Source organism: Scardinius erythrophthalmus, assembly GCF_964197995.2.
Source record: "Scardinius erythrophthalmus genome assembly, chromosome: 16".
NCBI lineage: Eukaryota > Metazoa > Chordata > Actinopteri > Cypriniformes > Leuciscidae > Scardinius > Scardinius erythrophthalmus.
The window spans coordinates 36,737,892-36,749,969 of NC_138236.1; the positions used below are offsets into that span (position 1 = coordinate 36,737,892).

Below are 12,078 nucleotides of genomic sequence, written 5' to 3' on the forward strand. Positions count from 1 at the left end.
AGTTGGAACGACAGATCTCGAGCTGTGGTTAGAAGATTTTCTAGTTTGCATGGCATGTGGACTCAATAAATCATTATCTTGAGCAAAATAAGCAAGCTGACATTCAACCTGTGTCTTTAATTTAGAATACATAAAAATGTCATTTACGTTTTTTAGTTTGTCAAGAGATTTAAAGCACCGTTTTTGAAGACTGCGCATGTGCAAACGTGCTCTACTACGTAAGAACGAGCCTATGATTGAATCTGGAAATAAAGCAAAATAACTGAGAAATAGTCCTCAGATGCCATGTTCGTAATTTATAGCAAAACATCTAGCATTAATTAGATCTCAAACAGATTCATTAAAAGAAGTTATTACTCCACCACCTGTGTGATATCATTACCAACTGTGTTTTTTTTTTTTGTTTTTTGTTTTTTTACAGTCTATGGGTTGAACGACCAATTTGCGACAATACGGTTTCGGGAAACAGTCTTAGTTGATTTCTTCAACGATGCATTGTAGCCTTATGCGTCTTATGCTCATCAAGCCTGCAGTTAAAAAAAAAAAAAGTAATATTATGAAATATTATTACAATTTAAAATAATGGTTCTCTTTTTTAATATACTTTAAAATGTAATTTATTTTTGTGATGCAAAGCTGAATTTTCATCAGCAAGTACTCCAGTCTTTGGTGTCTTATGATCCTTCAGAAATCATTCTAATATGATGATTTATGATCAATGTTGGAAACAGTTGTGCTGCTTAATATTTTTTTTATAACCTGAGATACTTTTTTCAGGATTATTTGATGAATAAAAAGTTAAAAAGAACTGTATTTATTTAGAATAGAAATCTTTTGTAACAATATACACTACCGTTCAAAAGTTTGGGAACAATAACTTTTTTTTAAGAAATTAGTACTTTAATTCAACAAGGATGCGTTAAATTGATAAAAGGTGATGGTAACGATTTATATTGTTAGAAATGTTTTTATTTTGAATAAATGCTGTTTTTATGAATAAATGCTGTTAACGTTTTACTCATCAATGAATCCTGAAAAAAGTATTCCAAAGAAATATATTAAACAGCACAACTGTTTCCATCATTGATAATAACTGATCATAAATCATCATATTAGAATGATTTCTGAAGGATCATAAGACACCAAAGACTGGAGTACTTGCTGATGAAAATTCAGCTTTGCATCACAAAAATAAATTACATTTTAAAATATATTAAAAAAAGAGAACCATTATTTTAAATTGTAATAATATTTCATAATATTACTTTTTTTTGTTTTGTTTTGTTTTTACTGCAGGCTTGATGAGCATAAGAGACTTCTTTCAAAAACATTAAAATGTTTCCAAACTTTTGACTGGTACTGTATATATATATATATAGTTTTAAAACAAACAGCAACAAAACAGTTGTCCTCTAGATAGAAGGCGCTGTGTGACATTATAAGTTTATCCATTTTCACAAAAGGCCTATGCATTACAATAATTCTAATTCTGATTATGTAAGAATCCGTGGAGATAAGAGACTATTGAGTGTCACAGCACAGCTTGAGTTGGTTTATGGTTATGGTTCTGATTGTCTGACTGTGTAAAGTAATGTAATGTAAGTGAATTATGTTTTTGTCAATCTCTCCCTCCAATGGCTTTATTTCATTTTAATCATGTGTGGAATTACAAATTTAAGAATCATTTTAGGATCTGCTGATCCTATGTCCTGATATAACATTGCATGAAAAAATAAGGTGAAGTATATTGTATTTAGCATTTAAGGCAAAGCTTCTCCAACCCGAAACTAACACAACTGATCCAGCTAATCAAGGTTTTCAGGATTTCTAGAAACTATGGCCCTCCAGGAGCTGAGTTTGAGACCACAGATGAAGACATCAGATGAATGATTCTGTTAAGCAGATATTTCAATAAGAGGTTTCTGCCAACTCTGGTTCACTTTATTGTAAGTCGAATGAGTCTGATTACTGAGACTCTCACCTTTTGTCTTTAATGGCTTTTGGAGCCCCTGTCCCATTCTTCTAATAGTTATGCTGATTAGACTGGTGACACTCTAGAGTCTGGGTGGCTTACTTTAACTGTATACTTCATTTGCATGCTTTTTTTAAAGTCCCCATGAAATCAAAATTGAAGTTTTTTGGCTTTTATGTATTACTGTTATCTATGTGCTCCAAAACAATCACAAAATTCACTTTCATTCTCAATTTTCAAAATTCATAACTTACAGTCTCTCACTTCTGCCAATATGGATCAGTAATTTGGATGACATCACTCTACACTTCAGCTTCTCATCAGATTTTCTGTCCAATGAAATGCTCTCTAGAATCTGAAGCTCCGCCCACCTACCTTATAAATAGACTTGTTCACACATTTTATATTCTCTACATGTTAAATGGCTCATATGTGCACTATATAGGGGATAGTGAACGATTTAAAGCAGCTCCGGTCCAGAGACACGACACACAGAGTGGATCACATGATCAAGTCGTGCAGACCAGAAAACATGTCAGACCCATTTGATTTCTGCACAGAATGCTGTATTTTAAAGCGAAATGGAGGAGATAAGGAGGAGAAACGGTTAGAGATTAGGAGGAAACTGTGGCTTTGTCAAGCTCAACGGCTCAGGCTGAGCTGTGATTAAACTAAATGCTATTGGCAATTGTAGATTTGATCATGCTTTTCCCCATTATTGTTGAATCACGGAAGCTACACCAGATATTTTGCCAAGAGATCTCTTATTTATTATTTAATATACATGTTTCAGACATACGAGAGAAACAGGCATAGAAGAATAAGACTACATGAGAGGTGGTCTTCATTCCCTATCTCCTCACCCCATCATGCCAGCTGTAATGGTTTCTCTGGGTTTCTCCTCCCTCACCCCCCCCCCCCCCCCCCCCCATGCCTTTGTGTTTCTCTGGGGGGTGGTGCAGTAAGATTGAGCTTATATACACCACTGAGTGACTTTCAACTTCCTTGTAAAATTACTTCCCGTGTCTCTCATCAGCACGCATGTACAACATACTCTGACTTGAGAAAATGCATTATGAAATGATTATGAAAATGAACAAAGAAAAATAATACTAAAAAATAACATTAAACAGTAAATGTTTAGTCTTCAGTTTAATTCTTCAGTCCTCACTGGAACTTCGACAGTCAGTTCCACACCATCATTCCCAGGTGGCCAAACTATTGAGGAGAAATAGCAGACCAAGAAATAGACATAAAGGACAGAAGAATAGAAACAGAAAGGAAAACAAAACAAAGAAACCCAACCCATGTTATTTCCCCGCATACTATGAGTCATTTAAAATGAACCCAAGAAAAATGAATACCTCTTCCACCAGTGCCTCGACTCGGTCAGTGCTTAACTCCTCGAGTTCCTGGTCAAATCAACAAACTACAATAATCGTTGATGTTAAAGGATCCTATCCCTTGGGGTTGTAAATCAGTAAGCGGATGTTCATGGTTTGTGAGGTTGTGTTTTGTAAGTATTGTAGAATGTCCTATTTCACTCTGTATGTCCCTTTCTCGGTGTTATCCATATGTTATCAAAGGAGCATTCTAAAGTTATCTTTACTTTGAATGGTGAATGAATTTATCCCCCGTTTATCCAGACTTCTCTTGAATTAGCAAAAGCAATCTTCATCTTTAAACAACACCATGTCATGAAATTGTCCAATGCCAAGGCTAATGATCTGCAAAAGTGAAAACTATGCTATATTAATTCCATATCACACAGCCATCACAGATTCAGGATCTAAAACTTTTATACCATTTTGTCCATGAGGCAACCAGCATCATGTTTCTAAAATAAGTGAATAAGCTTTGTTGTGGTCTCCACAGAATTAATGACAATCGCCCTCAGGTCTCAGCTAGTTCTTGAAACCTCCCATCAGCTCTTTTGTAAATAATCTTCTTTACTCAGGGTGTTCCCCTGACATAGTTATATCAAATTACGGACACTTGTCACGGGGAATGCGGTTTCTGGCGTTCAGGCATTGAGGAGCTCACATTTCTGACTGCCTCAGACTGATAACTCTGCATTTTCATAACTTTAATCATTTTATTCTACTCACTTTTTTGACTCTGACTTAGTCAGAAATGACATGTGTTTTCAAATAAACATCTTTGTTTTTATTTGCTAATTTTTGCTTATATATTTTTCAACTCACATTCTTTTGGAGTCAATATCTAGACTTAACATCAGCTTGTACTTGTCAATGAACTATAAAAACTATTATTATTGATCTTTCCTCCAAGTAATTCCTTAACTTCAATCTTATGATCTTATATTATCTTATATCTCTTGTTCTTTTTCAGACAAAAACTTAAATTTTGTAACGTTAAACAATTATATACTTTCAAGCCCACATTAACACCAGAAATTTCTGTTCAAAAGCTTTATAGCTTGTTTCTGCTTCTTTCCAAATACCGAAGATATTGTTTTGCTATACAATTACTTTCCTTTCAGTCATTTTACCACTCTCTGTGTTTACTAGAGAAGCAACAGGCTTTCTATTTATATCTGTGTGTGTGTGTGTGTGTGTGTGTGTGTGTGTGTAGAGGCTGCTTCACTCTCTCTTCTCACTCGAGGAACTCAAGGGAAAGAAAAAGAAAAGTTAAAAACATTTTATTTTATTTTTTTATAGTTTAATCTCAGATAAAAAAACAAACAAAAAAACATTTAACAGTAAATTTTTAGTCTTCGCTATTTTAAAAAAGGGGAGGAGCTGTTCAATATGTCCCGCGCTGTCTTCCTGTGTCAGTGGAAATGACATCACCACATTGAATAATGCTGCGCGTTTCAAACCACTTCAGTGGGCCTTTAAGGTCGTCACCCAAATGCATTGTCTCCATTTCTAGGCACTGCCCCCTAAAATGTATATGAATTACAATGACTGCCTTATTTGGACTTGAAGACTGCAGTGATCAACAGCACATTCTCAATACAGAATCTGCTGAAGATACACCCAAGTCTCCTGGTCTTCCCTTCTGAGTTTCCATCATGTCTTATTTCAACTTGTTTTGTTGGTAAATCACATGGAATACTTGTGTTCTTCTGTTATCTGCATTGGAAAGAGTCACGAGAAAAGCTAACCCGACTTGGCCATTTAAGAGTCATGTTTAATCTTCATTTGTTTAATCATTTTGTGTTTAAAAGATGTCTAATAGCCGTCAAACACAACCCAGACGTCTAAAACAAGGCAAAATTTGGGCTGTCAGGGAAGATTTAATAGACGTCTGCCAGAGCCCAATAATAGGCTAGTCATCAATAACAAAGAAATGAAATGATGGGCTCTGGTTTAGACGTCTGTTAAATTTGTAGACGTCAGGGCTGTGCTTGGACGGCTATTAGACGTCTTTTAAATGCAAAATTGCTTGCTGGGATCATTTTTAATATTTAACTATTTTTATTACTGCATATCCAGAGACATAAACTCACCTACAGTACACTCTTCTCACTTCACATTAAATGTGTCACATACAAGAATGTACAAAAAAGTCATTAATAAACAGTCTTTTAGTCATAAGTTTAACCTGACGTTTAACCATAAGTTTAAGCTTTCTCTGTCATTTTCTCAGGCTGATAGAAGATTTTAAGTTTATACAGTTTTGTTAACTTATTTTGGGTTTCAGACAAAACTTTGCTGGCTGGTTTTGGATACCAAAAAAAAAAAAAGTGTTTTACTTGTTTCTTTACTCAGTTTGAAAGAACTCTTTATGGCAAAAAAGGAGAAATGTCTTGGTGTGCCACAAATTGAATTCCCTTCTTGTCCTCTTCATTATTTTTTCTACTATAAAAGTGTCTGGGCTAAACTAAGCTGTTGGTCAGATTTGCACAAAATTTGGGACGCATCATATCAAGAAACTCACGAAAAAAAAGATCAGAAGAATTTAAATGCATCAAAGATAGACCTAAACCAATACAATTCTAAGGACACCTGACAAGCCGTGGACAATTCTGCCAATAGGGGGCGCTACAGCTGAAAAAACACTCCAACCATATGTTCAATTAGGGCTGTATTTGACTTTAAAGGCCCATTCACACCAAGGACGATAACTATAGAGATAACTATATTAGTATCCACACTAATGCACTATATCATGTTTATTCTAAGTGCGCGCTGCTGTTTTGTCTGAGTTCTTAAAAGTGTCGTGTTTCTCTGTGCTGTTATGGTTAGTTGTGGACTTTGCTATTCTTCTGTATTTAAAAAGATTTTTTAGATCTATATCTTTATTTTGATCGTTATAGTTATCATCCTTGGTGTGAACGGGCCTTTAAAAATAGCCTACACTCACAAACTTCACTCGGGCGAATCCCCTCCGCCATTTTGAAGTGCGTTCAACTTTTGTCAAGTGGACGAGGGAAGTTTATTTGGACAGACCCTCGACCGCTCGATTTTGACCGAGGGAGCGAGTCTACTCATACACTCACCCACACACCTACATGATTCAAAGATAGAGAGAAAAGTGGTTTACAGCTGTAAGTTAAGTTAGGACAATTAAGCCGTTTAGAAGAGCTATACTGAAATATAACAGCAGACTTCAAGTGATCAAGGGTGTTCCTTTTAAACCCATTGCAAGGGTTCCCAGTGGGCACTCGTGTAACATAAGCAATGATGTACAAGTGAATGAGACAGAGGGAAGTTAGTGAGAGAAGGGCATAAAAAAGTGGACTTAAAGGGATGGTTCGGAGTAAAATCAACCCCCCCCCCACCCCACCCACCCACTATGGCTTAGTGCAGGCGTTAATGGATCCAAGGATGTATCTCGTAAATTACCCCACTAATAATGCCCAGAATGGGACCAAACTTCTACAGTAGTACTAATAGGTTCTGTACTCATAAAACGAGGCATTGGGAAGTTTGTAAGTACATCAGGAGTTTATTTAAATAACACTTGCCTGATGGCTAATGCTACCGCTAACCCGGTCACCGGGGTCACTTCAGTGAGTTGGTAAAAGCCTGTAAAAGTCCTGGCAGAAAGCGATGCATGAGGATGTACTGTAACAACGAAAAATTTTTTTTTCGAAGTGTTGACAACTTAGTGTTAACTAATAATTGTTGCAAACTGGTACTGCCAACAAAATATGAGTGCATTCCTGGAACTGGGCGTCGTTACACTACATCCTTATGCATCGCTTTCTGCAGGACTTTTACAGGCTTTTCCCAAATCACGGAAGTGACGTCGGTGTCCGGGTTAGCGAGCCATTAGGCAAGTGTTATTTAAATAAACTCCTGATGTACTTACAAACTTTCCAATGCCTCGTTTTATGAGTACAGAACCTATTTGTACTACTGTAGAAGTTTGGTCCCATTCTGGGCATTATAAGTGCGGTAATTTACCAGATACAGCCTTGGATCCATTAGCGCCATCCGGCTGATATAAGCTCTAACTTTAATAATGTTCAACCAAGGGAAAAAAGGCTTCTGGGGGGGGTTTGGCTCGAGGTCATGGTGCAAAGGACCCTAGGGTTGATTTTACGCCGAACCACCCCTTTAAGTCCTGTTCACACCAAGCATTTAAAGTGGCAGACAACAAAACAGCAGCGTGCAAGAACGTAAACGTGCAATGATGTGGATATAGTTATAGTTATCTTTATTTCTATCGTTATAGATATCGTTCTTGATGTGAACATGCCTTTAAACGCAGCCTTTGTTGAAAATCAGTTAGCCTGTTCTTTGGGGCAAATGCTAACATCAATATCACTCAAACATGGCCACCAGCAGACATTCACATTTCTGCACGTGCTGACTGGATGCTGTGGGGTGAGTTTCACTACACAATACCTAACGCAAGACAGTTTCATTATAAACTTTGTATTAAATATAAGCTACACTCGGATTAGGTCAAACAAAAATGAAGGACACGTGTAGTGCGTTCATTATAGGGTGTGTGAGAAAGTAACCTGGAGTGCCTGTGTGAATAGATCGAGAAACTGCATATTTATTATCAATATTAAGAGATAACCTCAGACACGGGATATTTTCACTTACTGTCACAAGCAAGCAGGGATACTGTTGTTCATTACCATTATTGTTGTCTACAATGAACTAGTTGAAAGCTTATGACATATCTCATGACATATCACCATTTAAGGCTATTCTATTTATAAAGATACTGATACAGGACCTGTACATTTCATTCATAATATTATATATTATATACTGTATATTCCCCTTCATAACATTTCATATCAGTATCGTCACTCATAACCTTACCATGTGTAGCAAATTTGGTGAGAATATAACTATAATAAATTGACCTTTTTATTAATAACTCTGCATTATACATGATAAAGTTCTTAATTCCTATTAATTTGTTATCATAAACAATTTAATTTTAAATTTCTATAAATAAAAATGTGTCTGTCATTCTAGTTTTCTGAAAAGAATTTTGGTTCATTTACTTGTGGAGATTCAGGTCGATATATTTGTTGGTGGCCCATAATGACTAATTACATGAAGCAAACTTCATGTGTTTCATTCATTGCTGATGCTCATAACAGATCATTTTCTATACGCAGAGGGCATATATTTATTCCAATGTGACTGACAGATGAGGAGCTATAATGCTGACCACAAGAGAATAATAAATCCTTAGGTCTAATCTTTATCCATCAGTTTGAATGGCTTCTTTCAGCTTCAAGTCAGTTGTCTCTTTGGGAACTACCATCATTTCTGAGCGCTCTTACAATATGACTTTGCAGTAAAAACACATAATATTTGTAAAGACGTGTGTCAATCTCCCATATAGCCTAGTATTGGTGCTTTAAGCTATATTTGTACTGTTGTTGTAGATTTTGTATCCTTGCTGTGAATAATTAAAGAAAAAACGTGAATCTTCCTCTATTGAGACCTGCTACAAAACCTCCTCAAAGGAATATTTTATGAATTTATTGATACTACAAATAACAATTATGACAGATCTACAAAGTATAAACCTTATACAAATTTGTTCACTTCATCGTTTACAAACGGATTGCCTGTCACCGCATTGCTCAAGCTAAAGTTGAGCTTTCAACATTAATGTCACTTATGTTTTATTATTATTATTTACATAAACAAATACAAACACAAGAAATCTGTCCTCAAACTTTTGAAAGTGCAACACTCTTAAAAATAAAGGTTCCAAAAGGGTTTTTTCCCCTTTCTTTCCGCAATGCCAAAAGAAAAACTGGGTTCCTCAAAAGAGACTCTCAGCGAACAGTTCTTAAAAAGCAGTTTTTCTCAGTGTGAAGAACATTATAATAATCTATAGAAGCTTCTTCTACTATCCAAGGTTCCATGGATGTTAAAGGTTCTTCATGGGACCATCAATGCCAATAAAGAACCTCTATTTTTAAGTGTATCTGTGTTTTTTGTAGTAATTTACCAACTAACTCGCAAAATTACACACATTGTAAAGAGCTTTGTGTTGTTTTTTTCCTGAGACACACTCCATAGTTTAATTCCAACGCTATAAACACGTGATACCAGTCAGGAATCTTAAGATAAAAACATTACAAACATTTGAAATGACATCTGAATATCACATATAATGCATTTCTATTACAATCAATTTATAAAAGCAAATAGTAGTAAAATATCTCAGTCCATCCAGGTCAGGAGATGTTAGCCATTTCAAACACGAGAGTTTAAGCAAATGTATATGTTTTGCCACACTAAGCATAAGATGTTTGGCAAGTCAACTAATTTAGGAACTCCTTTATAGTAGATTAAGGCGCTAATTTCTATTCTATTACCTCGGCCTTCTCTGCTCCATTCCGTTGGGCAGGAACCCCGCGATAATGGGAACTGGCCATATGAGGGCAGCAACGCTCCATATAATGATGACTAAAGTCATGAAACAAGCCACCAGAGTGGATTCGATGGGTTTGCGGTTGAGCCTCCAGCTTCGATCCCCCTTCAGCTCGTCCAAAGCGAAATCCACGCAGCAGAAGTGCACGGAGTCGCCCGTCTGCGGCCCCTCGGACCTGCCCCGTCTGAATCTCCGGTACCGGGACAGCCCGCACCCGACGCAGAGCCGGAACTCCTGCTGGCCGCCCGTGACGCCCAGGTGCTCGATGTACACCGGCGAGATCGCGCGGTTGAAGGCGGCGGAGAAGAACGCCTTGCCGTGGTTGTTGGTGGTGTACATGAGCACGTCGCACTGGAAGCCGAAGTTGCTGTCCCAGCGCGCCACGAGTTTGGTGGGGAGCCTCTCCACGCTCACGTTGCACGTCGAGGAGGCTTCGGGCTCCTCCACGGATCTCTTCGAGTAGCCCACATCCACTTCCAGACTGGCCATGAACCTCCCGGAGGAGTTGACGGGCGGCAGAAGCAGGTCCTCGTCGCTCCAGCTGTGTGCGCAGCGGCCGGGAGCGCTCAGAGCCAGCAGGAGAGTGATGGAGATGCTCAGCATGGCAGACCGCGCGGTTCCTCCAGGCGCATGGTGGTCTCGCACTCGCTCTTTATTCCGTGGTAGTTGCCTGGCAGTCCGTCATGTGTGTGCTCCATCAGTTGCGCGTGTGTCCTGTGCGCGCTCGGAGAGCGCAGTGTGACCGAGCGCACGGTTGCGCGTCAGTGACAGGGAGTTCTGCTCCTTCACCTCACTGCTTGCTTCAGCTCGTCTACAGGGGGTAGGAGGCTTCACATCACAGCAGAGCCAACTCGTACACTTCAGATGACAGTAGGCGATCACGTGGGCTCAGAAAGACCATTTCACGCACTGAAGATTGACACTCTTTAACCCTCTGGGACTGTTTGTGTGTCGGTCAAAAATGATTTCAATGAAATGATTGTACTTTATTTTAGTTCGAAAATGTTTTTTATTTTATTTAAGATTTTGTGTTCCTAGGGGATTTTATGGTACTAAGTTATATTTATGTAGTAGTTAAAATCCATTTATTCACTTTTTGTTGAGCATGAACCATTTCCAACTTAAAATGTGATAAATCTTGAATGCTTTGGAGCAGACTGAAGTTAGGTCTCTTTTTAAAGACAACACTTGGCAGATTATTTCTGAAGTGAAAAAAGATTAAAAAGGGGAACTTTAAAACAGTTAGAAAAATTTACATTTATTGTTATGAATTTTTTTTTTATATGAATATGGTTTTTATTTATTTAGTTTTACTCTAAAGCTGTGAGAAAATCACAACCATGAATCTAAACAAGTTGTGCTTTGTTTTGTTTGTCCATTTTTGACCGCAAACAGTAAACGTGTGACTGTTTTCAGGATGATTTAACCTTTTCTAATCGTGTGTGTGTGTGTGTGTGTGTGTGTGTGTGTGTGTGTGTGTGTAGCAAGTGCCAAAACCTTTACCAAGTTTTGTACCATTCCAATAAATTAAGAAAATTCTAATATATATATATATATATGACCGAACAAAACCAAAGGGGGACTTTTTACAGAGATGCCATGGGTTTTGGTACCCCAAAGAATCTTTCTTAAAATAACCATTTTTTTTCTCAGAGTGAAGAACATTTTATAAAGAGCCTTTTATGGAATTGAAAGTTACTATAGATGTTAAAAGTTCTTAAAGGAACCATCAATGATAGAACATCTCAGTAACTATAAGGTCTTGAGTCTAAAAGTGTGCATGTTGGTTTCCAACACCAACTGATTCTTTTTTTCAACCAACTTCTCTTTTATCAATTTATTTTTGTAATATCGGCTGAATGATCAGTTTTTATTGAACACAATAAAAGCACACTTAAATACATTCATACAACTATAAAATAGGCTGAACTGTGTCGCAAATCGCCACATGTTTTAAATTTATATTTTAAAATATTTCTCTGCAAACACAATGGTATCCTTTACATTTTTATTACGTAGGCCCATTTGGTTTATTGTTTAATTGTTGCTGAAAATAGTGATTTTCAACTGTGAATTGTGTGACACAAAGAGGGGTCACCAAAGGTCAGCATGTGTTAAATGACCTGTAACTGAACTGGCAGAAATGTTCAATAGCTTTTTGTTGTGTTAAATAGACTTTAATATATTAATTGGAGTAAAAAAGTATGGTGACTGGCTCCAATTTCCCTTATATTTCGGTCAGTGACAAAAAGTGTTCAAGATAGCAAAACATC

The 12,078-nt window shown here is 37.2% G+C and overlaps 1 protein-coding gene across 1 annotated transcript; it reads right to left on the reverse strand.

The window, feature by feature from the left end:
* Positions 1–9,745: 9,745 nt before the first annotated feature.
* Positions 9,746–10,508, reverse strand: tmem158 (transmembrane protein 158; the record flags this gene model as incomplete). Its single annotated transcript, XM_081388253.1, has 1 exon — positions 9,746–10,508. Exon 1 carries the CDS (start codon positions 10,406–10,408, stop codon positions 9,746–9,748), a length of 663 nt encoding a protein of 220 aa, XP_081244379.1. The 5' UTR covers positions 10,409–10,508.
* Positions 10,509–12,078: the final 1,570 nt, after the last annotated feature.